Raw genomic sequence first — 21,102 nt, forward strand, 5'->3', positions numbered from 1 at the left:
CCCCTATGGGTCAGGTCAGAACGCTACAATGCAATTCACCAAAAGTCCACTAAGTGGTGCTATGAACGAGATCAATGGATGTTTCTGGAAACTTCCGCCAGTGCATTATTCTTCTCAGCCAAAAAGTCTGTATTGCTGTTGCTGCATGCACGCGCACGCGCAGACACACGCTCACGTTCACACACACAAAAACAATGTATGTCACTTGTAGCATTAAGGGAAGCTACAGTGGAATCTTCAATCTTGTCACAGTCACACACTGACAGACACTCTCTCACACGCACGCACGCACACACAGACACACACACACACACACACACACACACACACACACACACACACACACACACACACACACACACACACACACACACACATATATGTGCAGCTCTAAAGCAAGCAAACACAATCCAAGGCCTTAATTGTGTTACAGCTGAGTCATAGTTGGGCCTGCCAGAACATCCTTTACCCTGCTGTCCTGCCAAGGTGACTCCCCCTTTTCTTACCCACTTCCTCCCCTCCCTGCATCTCTCTCTCCCTCTCTCTCTTTCTTGCTCTCTTTATGCATCCATCCATCAGTGCATCATGTCTGTCCCATCCCTGCTCTCTGTGTCTGCCATCATCACCCCCTCCTTTTTTTTTTCAGTGTCTCATATCACGGAAAGGTCTAAATATACCACTATGGAAAAACAGGGGATGCTCCTTGCCTTCACAGCTTGTTACTACACAGTCGGACACACTCACAGATGTCTAAAAACATACACACATTTTGCACATAAACAAACAAACACATAAACACAGCTTGTTTCTATTTATTCCTGCTCTCAGTGTCTGTCATTCCTCTGGAACATTTTTCGCTTTTCCGTCAGTTTACCTCTGCATTGATCGTGCTATTTTCTACATCCCTCACTTTCTCTCTCTGTTCGTCAAGGACAAGGTCGATACATGACGAGAGCTTTACACCCTCCCTCTCGTCCTTATCAGTGTCACTTATATGGCGAGATTTCAAACTTTCAGTGCATCCAAAGGTTTGTATGAAGGATTATTGCTACAGTAAATCTGCTCATGGCAAAAGCAACACCAATGTTTGTCGTCGTTTTTTCCTGTTGCTGATTTGAACAGCAATGCTGACTTGACTGCATTACTCAACACTATTCTGAAAACCGCAGTGTAATGTGGCCATGTTTCATATTTCACACAGATGTATGGAAATGCCATCTGTTTAGTTCTCTATGGTTGGTTTATAATAGGAGTACTTAACACGTGGTCCCATGACATTACAAACTAGCTGCCACTCAATTATCCTCATTTATAAAACATGAATCTGGAGGGGGAGGTGGGTGTTGGTTATTTCTGCATCTGCTCATGAGACTGTGAGTTGTAATGCAAAAGATAAAGTATGCTTACGTGTTTCACAGACACGCAAATACAGAAAAGAGCGCTATAGTACACATTTGTTAAACATCAGAAAATGGTTTCACCTTTGAAAGAGAGTGTGAGAGACACACACATGCTGAGGCATTAGTTCTCAGTCCCCTGGGGTGTCACTGGGTGGCTGACTGCACACATGTTAACATGGACGAAAATGGCTGATACAAAGAAATGTCTCTGCACTGATCCATCCACTCGTCAACATCCATCTCAGGGGAACGGCAACAGGAAAAGGCAAACCGTTCTCCCTGGTCCTTATGCAGAATAAACTCAGTCACCCCACATTTAAGTAATCGATATGTGCTGTAGGTGCTTTTCAGAAAAGGTTTCCTCAGGGCAGACCTCTCTTCAGTTTGGGATGTGTGAATGCTGTATCATCGTAGCTCAGTGGACATTGTGGTACTTGCACTACTTGCAGCCACACCTGAACTGGGGCTGGAAAGCGGCCATTAGTTATGAGGGAGACAAAAACTTAAAGTCTAGTCATGTTGTGTGTGTGTGTGTGTGTGTGTGTGTGTGTGTGTGTGTGTGTGTGTGTGTGTGTGTGTGTGTGTGTGTGTGTGTGTGTGTGCGTGCGAGAGAGAGAGAGAGAGAGAGAGAGAGAGAGAGAGAGAGAGAGAGAGAGAGAGAGAGAGAGAGAGAGATCCTGTCAATGGCCCAGCAGTTGTGAGTCCCAATGGGATCAGCATGGATCTGCAAACTCACACTGCAGCAGTAAGGCTTCAGAGAGCATCAACAGAACACCAGCACACCCACACAATCAGTACTCATGCATAAACTTCACTACACACATAAGCTACAAGACAGGCTGAATATATATGTGTGCGTGTGTGCCCAAAGGTGTGAAACAACTAAATGGAGTTATATTTCATCATTACAACTAATAAAAAGTACATGTGCAATTTCCCATGACCCTATCATTCAACATATGTTGTTTCAGTGTTAACATTCACTATTTTGCCTTTGCATTAAGGTGTAGTAATGATACTAAAACTTTGTAATGTGTAATAGGCATGTACACTGTCCTCATGCTTTCAAGAAAACACACTTTATCACCAAGCTGCATACTTGGGCTCCACTGATGAGTGCAGAATATATACCTGCGCAGGCAATAGTTGTAGCAAGAGAGATATATCTTTAAATAGAGTGTGTCCCTATGCTGACTACTGAGTTTTCCCTCCCTCCTATATAAGAGCAGCGCTGCCCCTCCTGCTGCAGTCACTTCTCCGGCTCGGCTATGAGTTTCTCAGTAGACCACCACTTCTATGGCCCGGCCGGGTACCGCAAGGCTCGGCCGGCCTCAGTGTCTTCCAGCGGGTTTCACTCCCAGCGCCGCCGCCTCACTTACAACCAGTCGTCCTCCGTCGACACTGTGGATACATTCAACGGAGACATGTCGCGGAGGAACGAGAAAGAGATCCTCCAGGCTCTGAATGACCGCTTCGCCGGCTACATCGACAAGGTGCGGAACTTGGAGATGCACAACCGCAACCTGGAAGCAGAAGCGGCCGCGCTGCGTCAGAGCCAGGCCGGGCGCTCTTCGGTCGGAGAGCACTACGAGCGAGAGTTGGGCGACCTGAGGAGCCTGCTGCAGCAGCTGACCGGGGAGAAAGCCCGCGCCACTCTCGAGCACGATCACCTGGACGAGGACATCCAGCACCTGCGGGTCAGGCTGGAGGATGAGGCGAGGAACCGCGAAGAGCTGGAGGCCGCCACCCGGGCCATGAACAAGTACGTGGAAGAGTGCCGGCTGGCACGGATGGACCTGGACAAGAAGCTCCGCGCCCTGGAGGAAGAAGCTGTTTTTCTGAAGAAGAACCACGACGAAGAAGTGGCGGAGCTCCTGGCGCAGATTCAGGGCGCTCAGGTGAGCTTCGACCTGCGGGACTCGCTCAAGGCGGATGTCACCGGCGCGCTGCGGGAAATCCGTGCGCAGCTGGACACCCACGCGTCCAAGACCTCCAATCACGCCGAAGAGTGGTTCAAAGGTAACCTATGATTAACAGCCTAACTATCTAAAAGTATATATTTGTTTAGTTTTTAGTTGTTTGTTTATTTGTTGTGATCACATAGTCAGTAGCTGTAGCCGCATACATGCGCTCATCACAGCCTAAAAGCGGCAGCGTCAGTTCGCTGTCCGTGGTCCTGAAGCTTTGGCATGTAAATCTGACCAAGCAGGTGTTCGGGTGAGCACAGGGACCAGAGTTACTGAGACCACTACCGCTTTGATAACAAACCAAGAGGTTCTACTGGTGCGCCTCGCTATGTGCGCAACGTTGCCGCACACTGATGTATGTTTTAAACACTGCAGGGGTGAGATGGCACATAGAGAGAATTAATTAGCTTGCAGTCTCACTGCAAGAAACGGTGGGTGTTTTTGTTGACGCACCATGTGGCTCTGTGTGTGGTTTTGCTGGATCAGAGTCGTTTTCAAGGTCACTATTCACGATAGTCTCACACACACACACACACACACACACACAGGCAGAGATATGTTTACCTTTGAACAGTGATTCTCCTATAGTGCGGGTTGTCTCAGGACAATGACTGCATCCAGATGTAAGAAATATACTGATCACTAAATCAGATTGCACACAATGGCTGCTGATTAAATATTCAGTTTTGAGGGCTCAGGTTTCCAACACTTTAACTGCACCTCACAGCACCTAATAGTGTATAGATTTACCCTTGCAGTTAATTTCCATACTGAGTTGATAACACCAGTGGGGTGTGTACAGGATGACCTTTCCTGTCCAGCTGACTGCAGCACTGATGCTCATTCATGCCAGGAGGAGGGAGGAGGGCAGCTGAGTCAGACTATACTGACAGATGGACACTGTCAAGGTGACTTGTCCCAGCTGTGGCTAGGAAGAAGTCAAATGACAAAAAACATGCTGATAGCGTTAATATCAATGCAGTCATTCATTCATTCCCCAATACTTTGGGCTGTGACTCAGCAAAATGTCACTAATGGATGATATGGAGAGTTCCAATCCGAGTTGCCTACATTTTGTGCTCCCAAAATCAGCAGCATGTATTGTGTGTATCCTTGGTTCCTCTAGTGCGCATGGAACGTCTGTCCGATGCAGCCAGATCCAACCAGGATGCAATCCGTGGTTCCCAGGAAGAGATTTCCGAGTACCGCCGTCAGCTCCAGAGTCGCACCATCGAGCTGGAGACTCTTCGAGGAACCAAGGAGTCACTGGAGCGTCAACGTATGGAGAGTGAGGACAGACACCATGACGACCTCAACTCACTACAGGCAAGGATACATCTGCACAAACACCTCTCTTAGAAGTTCAAAGCACATATATTCGCATTTTCATCAAGCTAGAGTATTTGTCTTTGTATTCAATTTGCAGGAGACAATCCATCAGTTGGACAATGAACTGAAAAGCACTAAATGGGAGATGGCAAGTCAGCTGAAAGACTACCAAGAACTGCTGAACGTGAAGATGGCTCTTGATATTGAGATTGCTGCTTACAGGTTGTTAAGGGTGTATTACCAGACATAATTTTTTAGATTCTTAATATAAAAGGATATTGATGTTATCGCTGATTGTATGTCTATGTCTTCTAAACAGGAAGTTACTGGAAGGCGAGGAGAATCGCTTTGTGTCAGGAGGAAGTCCATACTCCTTCCTGGAAAGCAGACTCTCTGCCCACCTGAAGCTGAAGGGAGAAGAGATCTCAGATACTGTGATTGTGGAAGAACAGACAGATGAGACCCAGGTCACAGAGGTGACAGAGGAAGCAGATGAGGAGGAAGAGAAAGGTACGAAAGAAGCTGAGGAAGAAGCCGCAGAGGAAGAAGATGAGGGTGAGGAAACCATAGAAGAAGGAGAGGATGGGGAAGGTGAAGACAAGGAGGATGAAGGAGAAGGTGAGGAAGAGAAGGAGGAGGAAAAGGAAGATAAGGAACAGGGAGATGAAGAGGAAGCAGGTGAGGAAGATGATAAGTCTAAATCCCCAGAAAAGGCTGCATCCCCTCCATCGAAATCTCCTCAGTCCAAGTCTCCCCCCAAGAGCCCTCAACCTCAATCTCCTGCTGTGAAATCACCAGAATCAAAGTCTCCTCCAAAATCACCGGAGGCCAAATCACCACAGGCCAAATCCCCCACCAAGTCTCCTGCTCTCAGTCTTCTTGTAGATGATGAGTCAAAGTCAACTGCTTCCAAGACTCCAGAGTCAAAGTCCCCAGCTACCAAGTCACCACCAGCAAAATCACCTGAAGCAAAGTCACCTGTGTCAAAGTCACCACCCAAATCCCCTGAATGTAAATCTCCTCCTAAAACCCCCGAACCAAAGTCTCCGGTACAGGAGAAGCCCAAGCCCATTGCAGCCAAAGACACCCCTAAAGAGGAGAAGAAAGAGGAGCAGCCCCAGCCCCCCAAGGAGGAAAAGAAGGAAATGGAGAAACCTGCACCAGCGAAGGAGGAGAAGGTGCCGGAACCCAAGGAAAAGGAGCCTGAGAGCAAAGCAGAGAAAGTAGAAAAGCCTGACACAAAGAAAGAAAGCAAAACAGATGAAGAACCAAAGAAGGATGATGCCTCTAAACCTGCAGCTCCTTCTAAACCTGCAGAGGACAAGCCTGCACCCAAACCTGAGCCCAAAGAGGTCGCTGCCCCCGCCAAGGAGGAGAAGCCCGCCACTCCTAAACCGGAGAAAGCCGAGCCCGAGGTGAAGCCTGCACCTAAAGCAGAGCCCGAGAAAGTAGAAAGCAAGCCAGAGGAGAAGAAGCCAGAGGAGAAGAAGCCAGAGGAGAAGAAGCCAGAGGAGAAGAAGCTAGAGGAGAAGAAACCAGAGGAGAAGAAGCCAGAGGAGAAGCTAGAGGAGAAGAAACCAGAGGAGAAGAAACCAGAGGAGAAGCTAGAGGAGAAGCCAGAGGAGAAGAAGCCAGAGGAGAAGAAACCAGAGGAGAAGCTAGAGGAGAAGAAGCCAGAGGAGAAGAAACCAGAGGAGAAGCTAGAGGAGAAGAAGCCAGAGGAGAAGAAGCCAGAGGAGAAGCCACAGCAGAAGCCAGAGGAGAAGAAACTAGAGGAGAAGCCACAGGAGAAGCCAGAGGATAAGAAGCCAGAGGAGAAGAAGCCAGAGGAGAAGCCACAGGAGAAGCCAGAAGAGAAGCCTGCCACTAAAGCAGAGCCTGAGAAAGCAGAGGACAAGAAAGACGAGAAGAAGGTAGAGGAGATAAAGGAGAGCAAGACAGACGATAGCAAGGACGGAGGGAAAACAGAAAAAGCAGAGAAATCTTCTGGCACAGAGGCCAAGGAGAGCAAGGAGGCCAAGAAGTGAGACCGACAAGCAAGAAGTGGAGATGCCAAAGAACTGTGGGAGGGAGGGAGGGAGGGAGGGGAAGACAAAGGGGCTTAAAGCAGCCAGCAGCTCAGGCGGGCATTATATGAGGGTGACAGCACTGTATGTCAGCAATAGTGATATCTCTAGCAAATAACCCCCTGCCCCCCCGCCCCTGCCCCACCCAAGTATGGCTATTACATGCCCCCAATGCTTCTGTTGTATGATTGTAGTGAATGCAGAATGCTCTAAACTCCTTATCTGAATGTGACAACTGCCCTTAATAACAAGTGCATTTAAACCTAAATCCCATTGACGGGGACAAGCAGGGGCCTGTGCCTACACGAGCCTTCAAGGGCAGAGATGTCAAACAATGTTAAGCTGCAGATTGTAACAGATATCAAAAGTATATATTTAAGGAGAAAGAAATGTCTATATTATATTTACAGATATATTGTTAGGAAAGACTTGATTTGCTTGTTGTTGCACCTTAACGCATATTCTCCTGACAGGTCAGTTGCAGCGTCTCGATGACTGTGCTATGTATACACTGCTGAGAATATGTAATATGAAACTGATGAATAAAGATGATGAAAAATCAAACTGAAAGGGCTTTTGCGATTTTCTGGTCTACAGTGAGTTTTCATGTTCTGTTGAGAGGTGTGCAGCAGAAGCTTTGGCAATAATCAAAGTGTGAAAGGTAAATGCTGTGACTCTTGCACTGCATTGCGGCGAGGCAGAGGGGGAGCTGTACCCTCCCACAGCAGCATCCGCATCTTTCCTCCCATCGCAGAGGCCACATTCATTTATAAATCAGGAGCAGCAGAACAAAATCCTCTCCCTCTATATATTTTTCGAGCTTTACTGCACTGCGAAAAGACAATTAAACCCCCGTAGTTCAGCAATCCCTCTGTAATCCCTTTACCCCTGCCAACGTTCCCTCTCCCGCTTTTCATTCTATAGGGGGTAGGGTATTATATATGATAATTAAAGCAAAAATACAAAGTCATCCATCCTTGTCAGTTGGGGTCATGACTGATAATTAAGCTCTTCATTGATTTGTACTCTTACAGGATAAATACATTTTTAATATAAGTTTCTGATAAGCCATCCATCATATCTATAAAAAGCAGCTGGAGTCATCTAAGCACCGACACAGTGGCAGCCTTGGCTGACATTGAAAGGTTCTGTTTACATCATAACCTCTTCCAATCCAATCACTTTCAATCTATTTTTTGATAAATGGAGGTAATCACTCACACTGCTGAACACAAGGGCACAAGCATTACATTTACTCACAACACTGTAACAGAATTATATTTTTGTGTACTTGCAGTTTTCAGATGAGCGTGCAAAGCAGTAACCGTGTCTACAATCATATGTTAAAGGGCATAATGGTGAAGTTTTATCTAATCGTAATCTTATGATCCTTTGCCTGGTTATGATCAAAGACAGAATGATCCGTCTCCTTACTTTCAGAGAAGCAGTTTGAGTGAAATATCAGTAACAGTACATCAGATTTATCCGTTTAATGCCGTTATCACCTGGTTCTCCTCCAAACATAAATCAATTAGGGAATGTGGTAAAATCTTGCAGGTTTTCCTTCCAATGTTACAGATCAGAGGAGAGAACACAATCATACTTTAGCCAGTGAAACTAAAGGGTTAATTTTTGGCCAAATGTGACAGCAGCGCTCCGATTGACGACCCGTCTCGCTTTACATACATAACTGCAGCTAGACTACAAATGAAGGTAAAATTGAAAGGTTAAATATCAAGACCAAACAAACAATACTGGATTTTGTGGAAATGATGTTGGGAACGTGGAAGTGACTCAGCTCACTGTGGTGCTGGACCACAACAGCATAACAAGCAGGTAGTGCAGATGTCTATAAATAGAGCAGCAGAGAGGAAACGTAGAGGCGCAGTGAAGATGAAACAGAGAAAAATTGCATTACTGCTTAAATAAATATGCTCACTCATTAAAATTACAAAGGTATTTATTTTCAAACTGGTAAAAATATTAAAGATTTAAAACGTGTCAGGTGTCAATAAGTGACAGTGAAGCTTAGGGGAGGTCGTCGGGTCGTCAGGTCAGAAAGTCAGCGGTGACTGAAGAAACCCTGAGGATGGTTGTACTTAAATGGCTTCAGGCGATTTGGACCCCTGTGATTGAAAAAACAAAGATGTCAGAGACGGCTTGACTCCTGTGTGATCATTTACAAATCCTTCCCTGCATTTCTGTACCTGACGGTGCGCAAACACATCTTTTCGCGGGGAAACTCGCGGGGCCCCTCCACGCCGTCGTCTTGTCCTTCAGTCTCCAAATACACATCCAGACAGACGCACAGGCGGGCGACCTGATTGGTCAGCAGTTGGTGACCCGGGCGTGGCCCCTGCAGCTCGTTTTTGAACACGTTCACCTCACTCTCCATGGCCTGGAAAGGTAAAAAAAAAAGCTTTCTCAGTGACGGCCTGGTTAACAGAGTTTGCCGAGGCGAAACTAAATGAGCGGCAGAGGAATGTTGCGATGAGGTTATGGGGGAAAATACACACTCGAAGGTTGTCGTCGGTGCGTCCGGTGCGCTCTCCTTTCCAGCTGAGCGAGAGGGAGAAAAGAGGGGAGATTTCTGGGTAACGGGGACTGAGGACGACTGCAGCCTGGAGACGAGCTGAGAGGGACAGACAGATAAAGGCCGTTAGTTTAAGCACACAGCAAATACCAAAGTGTGTCCTCAGTGCTGCTGCGTACCTGTGCCTCTCTCCACCACACCCATAAAGTACATGTCAGTCTCCTTTGCCAGACCAGCATCAGTCACGTGCTGCGTGAACGCTAGATCCTGGCAGGAAAAAAAAAAAAAAAAGAAAGAAAGAAAGAGAGAGAGAGAGAAAGAGAGAGAGAGAGATCAATGTGAGAAGGGCATAACACTTGCACAGCATCAAGCGTGTCCTTTGATGCGAATGACTGTGTTGGTGTGTTCATACCGTGTACTCCTGGTGTGCCATAGTGGTCCAGCGAGCTAACTGGGAGATGAACTTGGCAGGAAAGAGTTGCTGACACTCACTGGACACCGGGATGATGCTGTGCTCTGAGGACGAGGACACACACAGGTCTGGTCACAATTCATCACATCTTCATATACAAGCCCATTACTGAATGTATGTGTGTGGTCCTTAAATCATACCTAAAGAGACAAACTGTTTGTGCAGAGCCAAGCGGGACTGGACTCGACCCCTCAGCAGCTTCATGGTGTTCTCCATGTGGCTGGCGCTCAGAGAACTGCCCACACGCACACCCTGGGGAGACACAAAGGCAAAACAACATTTAGGATTTACCAGAGCGTCTGCTATATTTGGTAGCATATACTGCAGACAGACAGACAGACCTCTGAAGCATCAATTGGAAAATGGAGTCCTCCAAGACTCTGGACCCACAGGTAGGGATGCCCCAGCTCCTCAACGTAATCAGCAAAGCAAACAATCCTAGAGGAGATGATTGATTGAATCCTGCTCTATGACACCTGCTCTATAACATCTGCTCTATGTGACCTGGCGGTAACTTTGAAACCATCCTCACCCGACTTTGTCAAACTGGTAGCGGTTGGCTGGGTTTGGCGTCTCTCGGCCCTGGTCGCTGGTGTAAAGACAGCTGAGCAGTGTGTCTTTCCTCAGCAGCTCCCTGTCAGAGAACACACACCTTTAGTCTAGTGCTCTACAGCGACAGAGTGGTAGGCAGAAGGGGGTATACACACACACATGCACGCACAAACACACCCTGTGCTAATAGCTGCGCTGAGGTCCGTGGGTGTAGACACTTTGGTCTTCACTGTCATTATGTTCAGATTCATCAGGTAGTAGAAGAAGAGGTGGAGGACGCTGCCATCTAGAGAGAAAGCAGACGACACATTAAACACACTGATCCATGACAAGGCGAGTTTGAACCCTGACCTCTCTGCGCTCATTCTCCCTGTGAGCATCCGCCGCACATTACGGCACCCGCAGGCACCGGTCAGGATGGGTTGTACCACCCAGGTGATGCATGCGGTGCTGACGGTCATCTCTCACTCTGCAGTCACATTGAACCCAGCGAGAGAGAGAGAGACAGAGACAGAGAGACAGAGAGACAGAGAGACACACACACACACACACACACACACACACACACACACACACACACACACACACACACACACACACACACACACACACACACACACACACACACACACACACACACACTCTAACTCTAGCTGCTCTGCGGTAAAAACAAGACATACTTCTACTGCTGGCAGAATGAGAGGTAAGGTACTAGAAAATAACAGTACAATGATTAAAATATGCTTACAATACGTTGTGGGTGCTGCCAACCCACAACGCTGCAAGCGTCACCTCCTCACCCGCCCTCCCTCCCTTCCCTTAAAGGTAGAGTTACGCCTGCAATGCAGATCTCTCTATATTCTCCCTCTTCTGTTTTTCACCAGTAGAGGGAAGGCTTAAGGTCAAACGGTGTCCTGACATAGCAGAGTGGATCCATTAGAAAACATTTGCTCTGTATCGAGTTACAACAACACACACAAGGCACATCTATGGCCAGAGTGGGACACAGACATCTATAAACCTGGATTCCAACTCGGCATAAAAGGCTTGAGAGGAGATTTAACCCCCGAGGTCAACAGACTGTGTGCGTCTCTTTACCTTTACACTTCAGGTCTAAGCAGAGGGACAGAGGGTGTCTCTTCAGCATCTCCCGGCGTTTATCGTCCAGCTGTCCGCCCGTCGTCGGCCTTCTCCTCTTCTGAACAAGGACAAGTAAGGAAGCAGAGGAGACAGGACTTGAGGATGGGATAAGGTGAAACAAGGTGAACGTTTGATATTGTGACATAAAATGAGTTAAGGCCGGTTGCGTGAATATATCGGTCGCATTGGGTTGGATTCAGCGAGGAACAGAGACATGAGGAGAACATTTGTTTGAGCCGAGCTGTTGGGCGGACGGAGGCTGATACCAGATACATTTGATCCAATGTGATCCCTGTAATATACATTTACTTTACACAGAGAGAAACACCCTCCGACCACAAAAAACGGCAGGGGTTTGACGCCGAGTCTGCACGCCAGAGGTGAGCTTGTGTTACAGTCACCTAGACTATCTTGGTGAATATTTCCCAGAATCCCCCAGATGGGACTACGGATGCAGGAAGCGATCGATGGCCTCGCCCCGGCCCGACCCAGACCACAATGTGTGACGGCAGGGGCTTCAGGGACAGTGTGTGTATCAGTTGCAGAGGTGGCTATATGAGGAAGAAACTGAACACACACACACAGGTTGAGATGTGTGTGTCTGCAAAAGACAGAGAGGAGTATTTTGGAGCAAGGCCAGGTGTGAGACTCACCGTTTTCTCCTGCTCCTCCTCTGCGTCTGAATCGCTCTCATCATCTGAACGATACAAAGCACACAAGTTAATGTTAATGTTACTTCAAAAATCCTGAAAGTTCAAACAATGTATACTACAAAAGGACCACTAGTAATCAAGTAAGGTGCAAGACTCCAACAAGCGTGTACACATGCAAACACACAGGCATAGTGAGTGTGCGTACCCTGGGAATCCTCTGGAGGTTTGGACAGGGCCTTGGCCTCTTCCACGTCCCCGCTGATCGACACGCTCAGGTTCTTGTCTGAAATGCAAACAGAAACTGATCACTGGTGCCGCCTGGGCCTGAAACTGATATTATGAAAAGCTCAGAGGGAGCATCTCCTGTGTCTGCATCTCGTTGACCACATACCACAGGCTTGGCCGTAGGCGTTGGCCTGAACAAACAGGACGTAGAGGGGCGGGGGCAGGTGGCGGGCCACCTCCGTCTGTTTCTGAGTCTGCTCAAAAGGCATAGACAGGTAATCCTGCACAGGGACGGAGGCCTGTGGGAGGAGCGGGAACGGATCAATACGTCATCAACACGTTTCTAAATCATTATCTCAAGCTGATGAAAAAAAAAAATGAATGGTGGCGATCCAAAGTTGCGTCCGACCCGACAAACACACCTGCATGATGGCATTGAGTCCAGGCTGTAAGCTTGTCAGGTGTTCCTTCTTCACCTCGATGCTCTTCTGGATCTTCTCTTTGGTGGCCTGGGACTCTTTGTATTTCTCTGCCAACCTGCACCAGAGCGCAAAAGCCTTCAATCAGCAGCTCCATGCAAAAAATGTAACACGCCGGCCGAGCGCAGACGTCGTGTGCCGCTTCACCTCCGGTCTACCCACCTCTTCCTCTGTTCCAGCTCCCAGTCCAGTCGCGCCAGTGTGAGCTGGTGGGGGTCGGTTTTGGTGACGCGGGGCTTGGAGATCTCCTGAGGGGCCTCCTGGTAAAACTCGCCCTCAGTCACCAAGTCGATCTCCTCGTGCTTCGACCTGAATCAGGGAGAGACGAGTTAGTCACCACAGAGAAAAAAGAAGCCTTTTATTATATAACAAATCATTTTACAAGCATAAACTAAACTCCTCGCATTTTATACAACGGCGCATTTCTGTGTATCTGATTCTCACTTACTTATACTGCACTAGACTAAATTAAAAATACAGTATTATCCCCAAAAGAAAAGAGGGAGGACTGCTCTTACTCGTACATTTAGATTAATGTGAACCAGTTAAGGTTACAATGATTATTATGATGATGATAAGTAGTAATGGATATACAGCAAACTGCTTCTTCTTCTTCTTCCACAGTTTTCAGCAAAGTACCAGTGTGGTTGTTGGCTACTTACTTGAATTCAAGGCATTTGCTGATCTCTTTCTGCAGATGCATGACTTCATAGAGGAGGTTCTGCAGCTGAAGATGCAGCACGTCCACTCTTTGCTTTGCCTGAGGGGCAAACAGTGACAGGGTCAGTACAAATGAGCCCAACCTCTCCTAAATGCTACATCACAGAGGATAGATTGGCATACGGGCAAACATTCCACAAAATAAATAATAATAATAATAAAATCCACAAGCCGTAGACATGGAGAACACAGTAAGTTTACAAGATTTATTCATATTAGGCAGCAATGAGCAGAATATAAATGGGTTTGATCAGCTCGGGGCACCAGTCAGGTCTACTCTGAGGGGTTTCTCCTGTGTTTTCTTAGAGGAGCGTCTGAGCTCAATCTGCTGACAGCTGCAGCTACATGTTACAGAGGCAAAGTGCTGGGTGCCCAACTCGCATTCACACTCTCAGCACAAAAGGGCAGTCAAGGCAGCAATTCTACAGCAAAAGTGTGAACATAACCTGTGGCAGTATAAGCAGTGTGTGTGTGTGTGTGTGTGTGTGTGTGTGTGTGTGTGTGTGTGTGTGTGTTACCTCGTGCGTCTGGTCTCTGCCCTTCTTAAGTCGCATGTGGGCCAGGCGATTGAGTTTCTTCAGGTTCATGAAGTGAATGCAGCCCTGCATTCGTCTCAGCTCCACCTCAGCACACTGATAACAGACACATTAGTAACCACAAAGGAGTGCTAAACTGTGTGTGTTCACTTGTGGTGGTGATGCATCACGTAAACAAACACCACACGTTTTACTTAAGTTCCCGTCTCTGACCTCTTCCTTGGCTCCACTGGCTCGGAGCTCCTGGATCTCGCCCATGAGGGTGGTCAGAGCCTCACATGACTCTTTGTACTGCAGGTAGTCCTGCTCAGGGTCTCTGCCGTCCAGCTCCACCTCCTCACTGTACACACGCACATCCTACACAGACAGACACACACACACACACACACACACACACACACAGACAGACAGACAGACAGACAGACAGACAGACAGACAGACAGACAGACAGACAGAGACGCTTCAGTAGGGTGTTAGATGCCTGCCTATTCTGTTTCACTGTTGGTCTACTTTAATGGTGAAGAATCCCCTCGTGGATCCAAAGGTGCTTCACCCTGAACTCCCCTTTACTGATCAATGGTGCCTCACCTGTGGTTCCCCATCACCTCGACCTCGCTTCGTTTCCGGGGTTCCTCCTTCAGCGCGGACCACCTTTGACTTTCGCTTCTTCAGGGCGTCAGACATGACTAGCTGGATGAAGAAGAACATATACATATAGGCTAAATAATAAAAACGAAATAAAAACGCTCTGCAAGTAAAGATTAAGAAGGAAACAACATGGAGGCTAATGGTAGCACAGTAACAGCTGGCGCTTTGATTAGCATTAGCCTAGCATGCCTGCTTGTGGACGCATGGTTCCAAGCTAAGTTACCGAACCATCGATGTGTTGTGTGTGTGAAAATGTTTATGATAGTGAATTACAAATACCGTTAAGATGTGTTTACAGAAAAATTCTCCAACCCGTGTTCACAGCGGCAATCAAATAATACTTTGTTCTATTCAGCTGCTGACCGCTCGAGGCTAAAGGAAGCTGTACCGGGTCAAAAGGAATGTTTCCGTTTCGTCGTTTGGAAGCACAAAAGCGAGTTATTGCCCCCTACAGTTAACACAACACACTGCATGCCACTCGTGAATTTTCAACACCGTTTTAATGAAGGATGTAGAGTTGTTTGCGACGTTGGGAGGACGAACAATCTTTTTTCCTACTGTATAAATGTCGTGTATACATCAATACAACGCGCATCATTCCTCTACTCACATTTTAAGTTGCGAGAGTCATTGTTCAGGGGTCCGGCATTTTTATTGACTGCTTTCAGTTCCATTTTTATTTATTTTCTTATTTGCATTACTAAATTATAGTGAGACAAGAACGGAACAAGTCACTGTTGTTAAGGACATCATCCTAGCATGTCACAACTGTTAATGACAGGACTACTATACTGGCATTTTTCAGGGGTTTAGCTTTTGCATAGGGTACTTCTCACGTTTATAATTTATTTTCTTAAATGTCCCCAGTAACTCTTTATGCATCTGCCATAATGTATTTGATTATATATCCAGCACAAGACAGGATTTTATTGCTGAAGAAAGTCAACTTAAACCTGAACATTGTGACATCCTTTTTGTGCTTATCATAAGACTATAAAAGCCTCTTGTGAAAACTAACAGGGTAGCTATCAGGCAAGTACTGTATGGCTTTATACAAACCTCTTGTGAAAACTAACAGGGTAGCTGTCAGGCAAGTACTGTATAGCTTTATGACTAAAGAATACAACATGCAGTACACAAGATGTTCTGGAGTGGTGTGAAGTAAAATTAAAACTACACAAATGGTAGTATCTAAAATCTGTATATAATGATAACTGCATGCATTTGTAATAACTTCCACCTTTGATTTAAACAGCAGAGTGCAAGACAGACTACAAAAGAAACACGATTTATTCACAAATCCAGTGACATTTACAAAGACACATTTGACAAACTTTAAGTGTACTGAAGTCACGTAAAAAATGAAGCCATTTCTTCTACTATATCCCACTTGGCGGAGCGTCAGTCATCCCACCCTCACATGGCCATGTCTATCAAACTCTGTAAAGACGTGGGCACCCAGGTCCTCTCTCCCTGCACAAACACAACCCCCCTGTCTATGTAGATGACAATACGTCCAAATGTGTACAGCTGTTTGCCCTCATGACGTTTGGACACTAAGGGCATAAAGACAATATTGTTCTCCTCTGCCTTGGTCTGGATGAGATCTTTAAAGTTTGTCGGCACACCAGCGCTGATACCCCTCTGGGCCACACTATCAGCATCCCTGCGCTCCTGCATGGCTTCATACTGGAAGTCCTTCCGCCTCTCGGTCTGCGTGAGATATGCAATATTCTCTCTTGCACCAGGCTGCATATATCCACCTGTGAATATGAAGAACAAGTGTTAAAAGTATGTTGGTGCTCAGTCTAAAACAGGCTAGTCAAAAAAGTTCATGTTACAAATTCTGCATTGTGTCTTCATAGATTTGACCCACATGTCCTGAGAGTGTGTGTATGATACCCACCCATGCCTGAAGACACAGCGCGATTCATTATGTCCAAGGCTTCGTTAAATTTCTCCTTGATGAGTGGTTGGGCTAAAACAGCATCACTGAACATATTCTTCCAACCCAGGTACCACTTAGTGATTTCCTCATAGTTGGGACTGTTGCTCAGCCACGAACAGAGAACCTACAGTATGATCAACAAAACATGAGAAGTGATTCAAATATTCAAATTAATGCTAAATATAAATATCTACAATAAGTACTTGATTACCTATTGAAATTTCACAAATACATCTACAATATATCTTCCTTTTTTTCGTTTTATTGTGGGTGAACGGGATCAGAACTCAAAAACATGCAACCTTCAATCAACTGGTACAAATAACCTTCCACTCTATGCAAAATGTTTGTCTGAGTGCAGTTACTAACCTGCAACCACTTTGGAAAGAAGTTTTTGTCCAGCAGGGACACAAGGCTGGATGGGGACAGCATACCCTCCCAGTCCATCACCCAGTTAAAGGGATCCATCTGCTGCTGGTGAGGGTTGATAACCAGCTCTCCCAAACACAGAGCTGTCGAAGAACAAAGAATAGAGGTTAGTGGAGGAAAAAGGCACAGAGATAAGATATGCTGCAGGAAGTTAACAGTAGTTCACCTAGTTTAGGGATGACGTTTTTCACCATGAAGGCCTCCCACGCTCCTGGAGTGAACACATCTTTCCACGGCTGCAGGATGAGACGGGCGGAGGCATCACTGGGATGCCACCGCTGAAGGGCATTGGCTAGTTTGCTCCTGATGGGTGGGTAAAGAGGCTCAAGGCGTGATTGGAGCAAAGGCAGCCATGGGTGGAGCCAAGAGTGGATTGGCACTGTGTCAGTTAAGGGGTTCCAGGTATCCACCTTCAATGCAAAAAAGTAAGAGTGTTAGGCTGCCTCCACATTCGTACAAACAGAACCGCTTGAGTCATTGTTGTCTTTGAGAGAGGCCAACTGTGTTTTTCCGTGGCAACATGATCTTTGGTTTTGCTTGCATTTTGAATGTATTATCAAAATAGGTTGTACATCTGTCAGTGAAGAGTCATTGTGTGTCTGTGTCTTGCCTCTCGTTGCAGTCGAGGTAAAATGAGCTGCTCCAATAGATTATCCAGAATCCACAGCGGGAGAAGGGGAGACCACACGTCCACACAGTCCACCATTGGCCCCACCATTCGAGGCTGCCAACATGACACACAGGACCGTATGACTGGAATCCACACTTCCCACAGCACTCTGGAACAACGAAGACACAAAACACAAGTCACAAACATGCTGTTCCCCAAAGGCTATATTACCTAGCCAGCAGAATGCATGATACATAAGCACAGCCAAATGTGCATTCATCATGTGTGCAATGACCTGTGATAAGGGTCCATGTTTGAGTCTGGGGCACTGGAATGCAGTTCTCTAGATTCAAGGATTGCTCTCCACTGGCCAACATCTTCCAGGGCATAAGTAGAGTCCTAAAATAATCATAGACAACAGAGAGACACTTAATTTAAGCATTGAAGTTAATAATGAATGTGATAAGTCACCCTAAAGAGTGAAAACTGTAGCTGTTAAGAGAACTTCAAACAGCAGACCTTCAGAGGGTCCCAGGTACAAAGTTTGTCTTTGAGTAAAGGGTGGACAACAGCTGCAGCCAGGTCTGCCAATCCCATCGTTTTATATTCTTCGTAATAATCAGTTTGTAAGGTCTGGAAGATTCGGGCACACTCCTGAAAAAAAGGACAAACATTTTTACCTTTCAAATTCTGAGCAATGTGGTAAGATCATGCAGCACATATGAACGGCCTAAGCACCTGCAGGGTGGGTCCCTCCCCTGGTGCCATCTCTCCAGAGGGAAAACGCTCCACCAGTGCCAGTACTGCTTCCATTCTCTGGATGGCATCTCGCTCCGTATCCAGCCTGCTCTTCAGTGCAGAGGACTCATGGCTGAGAGACACAACAACATCTTTCTCATGCTGCAGACGTCTGGCAGACTATAGTGGAGGAAAGAATGAAAGGTTTGTGTTTTAACACTAGAGGAGTTGTACTGTACAAACGGGTCAAATCCAAGCCTAAGCTGGCCGGAGACATTTGTCATTTTTCTTGGTTGCCTAATACCTGTAAGATGTCCTGTTCTGTAAGGTCTATCAGAAGCTGTAAGTTGTGTTCAAGCTCTGGAAGAGCAAAGCCAGAACCCTTCTGATCCCGAGCAGATAGACTTGGTGGACCTTCATCTGGAACACTGTGCTTGTTGGACATCTGACTGTAACTGGAATAAACCTTCTGCTCTCTCCCAGTCATGTCGATAACCTAGAGATGGTCAGAAAGATGGAATTATTGTGATTTGATTTGCCTGCATCTGCATAAATAGACCTGATGAAACTCCCAATTATATTTACAGCAAATGACAGTATTCCAAGCAGCACTCCCGTAGGCAAAAAGTGTAAATGATTCTGATTCTCACCTTAACTTGTGCCAGCTCTCCAGCAGACACTGCTGATGTCCGCCCAACCAGTTTGCCTTTGGCCTTCAGCTCCTCCACAGTTTTGTAAGAGTACTTGGGCTTCTTCTTTCCCCCAGCACCTCCAGGATCTTTACGCCACTGGCCCAGCTCCTTCTGAAATTCCTACACAGGCAGAAATGGAGAAAAAGGTCACTAACATTCTCTACATGGCAAAGGAAACAGAGCTAATGTGTCCGACCCTGTACCTTTTCCTCCTCTTCTTCTGAGTCAACTACAGGAAAATCCTGAAGACTCTGCTGGGTTCGTTCATTGCCATAAGCGCCCACTGCGCCCTTTCCCTTACGGGCTTTCGCCTCAATGGGGTTTACAATACCTGCAACAACACCAGGATAAAAACTCAGAAAATATCAACTCCATATATTTTGCACATCACTTGATATTGCACAACAAGCCACAGCAACACAGCTTTCTCAGCCTCACCCACCTTGAGCATTCTTGCCAAGACCTTTTCCTGGTTGGTAGCCCATTTTTTGCAGAAGCTTTTGTCCAATCCCTCTGGTGTGCTTCTCCCACGTTCCTATACCGTGTCCTGATTGTATGCCACCTGCAAACCTCTGTGACTGCTTTCCACCGAATGTACCCTGGGAATAAACAAGCGCATTATTTATTTAGCAAATGATACCATGTATGGTACGCAAGCCTTTCATAAACACACACAAACATTACCATCTGTAGTTTTCTGGGTGCAGCAGGGCGATGAGAAGGTGCAGAGGTTTCCTCTTCAGAATTATCAGAGTCTCCTCCACCTTTTTCCTGCTCTTGTTTCTCCTCATTTGCACTTTTACGCAAGCCACCACTCACAAAGTTCACCGGAGCAGTGTAGTCCTTAGACCTATAAACAAGCATAAACAAGGAAACACACAAAAGTATGTAAAAATGTTTCTGTGTCTTGTAACAATTTGGATGCGTTTGTCATTGTTACGTGACGTAAGCAAACCAATCCATTACCTCTTGCCTCCAAAGCTGGGCCTCTCATCTTCATCCGAGTCTCTCTCAGCCCAGATGCCGTAGGTGGCCTGCTCCTTGCTCTGCCTGTGTCTGCGGCGGTCTGGGTTAAACTCATTTGCCAGATCCCAGTCTGTCACCTCAAAGCTCTCCACCTCCACGCCATCCTCCTCTTCCTCCCTCCGCCCATACAGATGGGACATAGACATGTCTGGATACTGGAATAAACAGAATTCCAGGACAGCAAAACTAAAAACAAATGTCATGCTGGAAAACGGTGAAACCACATCAACAAACTTTTGCTTCTTCCTTAACAAGTAAGCAAAGCATTACAGTCCCATACAATGTACAATGTGAACATGAATTAACTACCTACAGGGTGAAGTAAGACAAATAACACATATCCTGGTCACAAGTACAGGTTTTGTAGAATCTATTTCTCCCCAGCTCATGACGTAATTCCAAGTTCCTCAGAATTCTCTTTCTGCAGAATATTTTGGCTCTAATTTATATCATATTCCACAGACCCCTCTACTACGAAATTGGCTACTTGGTATAAATAAAAGTATGAACACAACCCTGTCACACCGCTACCCAGCACTGACGTCCATTATAACGTTAATAATAACAGCGACACTCAGATTAAAACAACGTGAAGACAAGCTAATATTTGCTAACAGACAGTAACGACAGCTAATACAGTTTGTTAGTGTTAAACGTTAACTTTAACAGCTTGAACTCATGTGTTGGTAAATAATGTAAAAACATACGTGCCGCGTCTCACCTGAAAGTTCACCGATGTTCAATCTGGGGATCACTTACACGCCATATTTTCTCCAGCCGTGAAAATATAACACCTCGTAGCCACTTAGCTAGTCGGACGAAACGCAAACGTACACACAAGTACTTCCGGTTTTCAATGTACTTGTCGTATAGAGACTATGGAGTTTGCTTAACCACGTTTGTCTTAAAAACAAAAACAAAGCAATCCAGAGGACAAAC

General features: G+C 46.3%; 3 protein-coding genes across 3 annotated transcripts; 1 reads left to right on the forward strand and 2 right to left on the reverse strand.

Moving 5' to 3' along the window:
- Positions 1-2,824: 2,824 nt before the first annotated feature.
- LOC143001497 (uncharacterized) lies at positions 2,825-6,739 on the forward strand. The gene is made up of 4 exons (XM_076151127.1): positions 2,825-3,419; positions 4,494-4,693; positions 4,794-4,918; positions 5,016-6,739. The coding sequence occupies exons 1-4, from the start codon at positions 2,825-2,827 to the stop codon at positions 6,721-6,723; spliced, it is 2,628 nt and encodes an 875-aa protein (XP_076007242.1). The 3' UTR covers positions 6,724-6,739.
- A 1,965-nt stretch (positions 6,740-8,704) lies between these two features.
- Positions 8,705-15,124, reverse strand: thoc5 (THO complex 5). Its single transcript, XM_076151144.1, has 20 exons — positions 15,000-15,124; positions 14,661-14,762; positions 14,286-14,429; positions 14,055-14,168; positions 13,479-13,576; positions 12,979-13,125; positions 12,760-12,874; positions 12,504-12,636; positions 12,318-12,395; positions 12,113-12,156; positions 11,418-11,517; positions 10,497-10,605; positions 10,300-10,401; positions 10,109-10,205; positions 9,908-10,019; positions 9,708-9,811; positions 9,475-9,562; positions 9,279-9,394; positions 8,970-9,160; positions 8,705-8,888 (listed from the first exon to the last, which is right to left on the reverse strand). Exons 2-20 carry the CDS (start codon positions 14,754-14,756, stop codon positions 8,825-8,827), a joined length of 2,052 nt encoding a protein of 683 aa, XP_076007259.1. The 5' UTR covers positions 14,757-14,762; positions 15,000-15,124; the 3' UTR covers positions 8,705-8,824.
- An 863-nt stretch (positions 15,125-15,987) lies between these two features.
- tfip11 (tuftelin interacting protein 11) lies at positions 15,988-20,998 on the reverse strand. The gene is made up of 15 exons (XM_076150702.1): positions 20,885-20,998; positions 20,104-20,318; positions 19,822-19,987; positions 19,580-19,736; positions 19,341-19,468; positions 19,096-19,257; positions 18,750-18,941; positions 18,446-18,625; positions 18,227-18,361; positions 18,003-18,106; positions 17,708-17,876; positions 17,264-17,507; positions 17,038-17,180; positions 16,627-16,792; positions 15,988-16,483 (listed from the first exon to the last, which is right to left on the reverse strand). The coding sequence occupies exons 2-15, from the start codon at positions 20,307-20,309 to the stop codon at positions 16,137-16,139; spliced, it is 2,499 nt and encodes an 832-aa protein (XP_076006817.1). The 5' UTR covers positions 20,310-20,318; positions 20,885-20,998; the 3' UTR covers positions 15,988-16,136.
- Between the last annotated feature and the right edge of the window lie 104 nt (positions 20,999-21,102).

The sequence above is a fragment of the Genypterus blacodes genome, unplaced genomic scaffold (assembly GCF_046128005.1).
Source record: "Genypterus blacodes isolate CSIRO-AG114 ecotype Tasmania unplaced genomic scaffold, CSIRO-AGI_Gbla_v1 ptg000053l_1, whole genome shotgun sequence".
NCBI lineage: Eukaryota > Metazoa > Chordata > Actinopteri > Ophidiiformes > Ophidiidae > Genypterus > Genypterus blacodes.